Below are 1908 nucleotides of genomic sequence, written 5' to 3'. Positions count from 1 at the left end.
ACCTGTCCATTCAGGGGAAATGGACCTAAGAATTAATGAAAGGTTTCCTGATTTCACAACCGATATTTTTCAAGTGAGCATGTTTCTCACAGTTGGGGTTTGTTAGATGAGCTCACTTCTAACAGCAGGGCCTGGATGGGACATGTCCTACTAGTTGAGATTAAGGACAGGGTTGGCAGTCTTTAGGATTCAGACTCGCCAAAGGGGAGACTAGCCAGAGCCTGCTGGAGAGGGGCAAGCGCTTGTTCACAGGAGTGTGCAAATATTGCCCAGGCACTGTCAGCAACTAGTCCAGGTTTCTTTGTTCACAGTTCATTCTGTTGTCTCTGTCATGAGCTCATCAGTTCTGCCAAGTGTCCAAGGGTCAACTTGCACAAGCATATTATTCTTTGGGAGAGTAAACAGGGTACAGCTGTGGTAGCCAAGTCATGGCAGGGTCTCCCTCTCTCCCCTACTCCAGGCCAAATCCCAAAGTCTGAAAGCTTAGCTAAAACCCTCCCTGGATTCAGTCTCCAGAGTCCACATGTGGAATGTGGGGGAACATACTGGTCCTGGGGTCAGAAGATCTGGGTTGAAGTTCCATTTCTGCCCCATATTCTCAGTGTGACCTCAACTACATCATATAAATTTGTATACTAAAAGAGAGTCAGACCCAGAGACAGATGAGACAGAGTCAGGGAGATAAAAAAAAAGATTGAGGCAAAAAGATCCAGAAAGGCTTGACCCTGCCCTGGCAGTTTAGAGAATGCCAGAAGCCTGCAACCAAGTGTGGAGCTGGCAGGGGAGGTTTTTGTTGCAGTTCCTTGCTGAATGTATCACTGTGTTAAGCATAGCCACTACCACTGCCATAATTGTACCCACAGTAGTAATCTGCTTCATCTTCAGGCTGGATGTTGCTGATGGACAAGTATCTGTCAGCTCCAGAGCTGGAGCCAGAGAAACGATCAGGGATCCCATCGCCCCTACTTGCATCTCCACTGCTGCCAACATACATAATATACCGAGGGGATTTTCCTGGGCTCTGCTGCAACCAATCAATATTGTAGGTGCTGTGTTGACTGCTGAGGGTGCATGTGAGTCTAACTGTGCCTCCCAGAGAAGCAGACATGGAGGGTGACTGAGTCACCACAGGCTGAGAGAAGGAACCTAGAAAAAGAGACAGACATTAATGTCCTAGAATAAGAAGAAAGGGTGAAAGGGCTTGGAGATCTTAAGCAGAGAAGCCAAGGGCAGGGATGGGGGAGCAGGACAAGGAGGTTTCTGAGGGCAGCCCTGACCTGAGCACACAGTGAGCAGTGCCAGGCAGACAATAGCCCAGGCCATGGTGCAGAGGGCCCCAAGAGCTCTGTTCTCCAAAGAGCACACAACTGGACCTGGCTTCTTCCAAGTCCCTCTTATCCTCTCCCTGAATCTTGCATTGGGTTTTGGGTGGGAGGGGACTTAATGCAAATTTGTGCCTTATGCAGGCTCTTCTTAACCTCACCCATGTCATACCTCTGAAACCACAAATACAGGGCAGGGACATGTCTTTCAAGTAGAAGACCTGGGATTTTTGGAATTTCTTTTCCTAGCCAAGCAGAGATGTCACTCCTGTGGGATCTCCAGTGTCAGATCAGTCACAGACATACCCAGCTGGGCTGATCCCCAGATCATACCCCAAGGCTCCACATCGCATCACTGCCTGTCCCAAACCAGGCACTAAGTGTCGTCTCTTGCCTGCAGGCTCCCAATGACTCCACATTTGTAAGCCAACCTCAGGTGTCCCACAGCCAGAACAGGACCCCTGCTTGCTGCCCAACAGGCCTCCAAGCTAGCCTCAATTCACAGGACAAAGGATGAATTTCCCAGGAGAGGAGAAGCTTGGTGCCTTTGTGTGAAAGGGATCATGTCCTGAAAGATGTTTATTCT

General features: G+C 49.3%; 1 gene segment (V, D, J or C); it reads right to left on the bottom strand.

The window, feature by feature from the left end:
- Positions 1–823: 823 nt before the first annotated feature.
- On the bottom strand, positions 824–1323 carry LOC140498815 (immunoglobulin lambda variable 4-69-like). The segment is given in 2 exon segments: positions 824–1146; positions 1278–1323. Coding segments are annotated over 2 exon segments (369 nt in total).
- Between the last annotated feature and the right edge of the window lie 585 nt (positions 1324–1908).

The sequence above is a fragment of the Notamacropus eugenii genome, chromosome 4, assembly GCF_028372415.1.
Source record: "Notamacropus eugenii isolate mMacEug1 chromosome 4, mMacEug1.pri_v2, whole genome shotgun sequence".
In the NCBI taxonomy this organism is placed as follows: Eukaryota; Metazoa; Chordata; class Mammalia; order Diprotodontia; family Macropodidae; genus Notamacropus; species Notamacropus eugenii.
The sequence above is the reverse complement of the archived record's forward strand: the minus strand, read 5'-3'. Positions and strand labels throughout refer to the sequence as shown.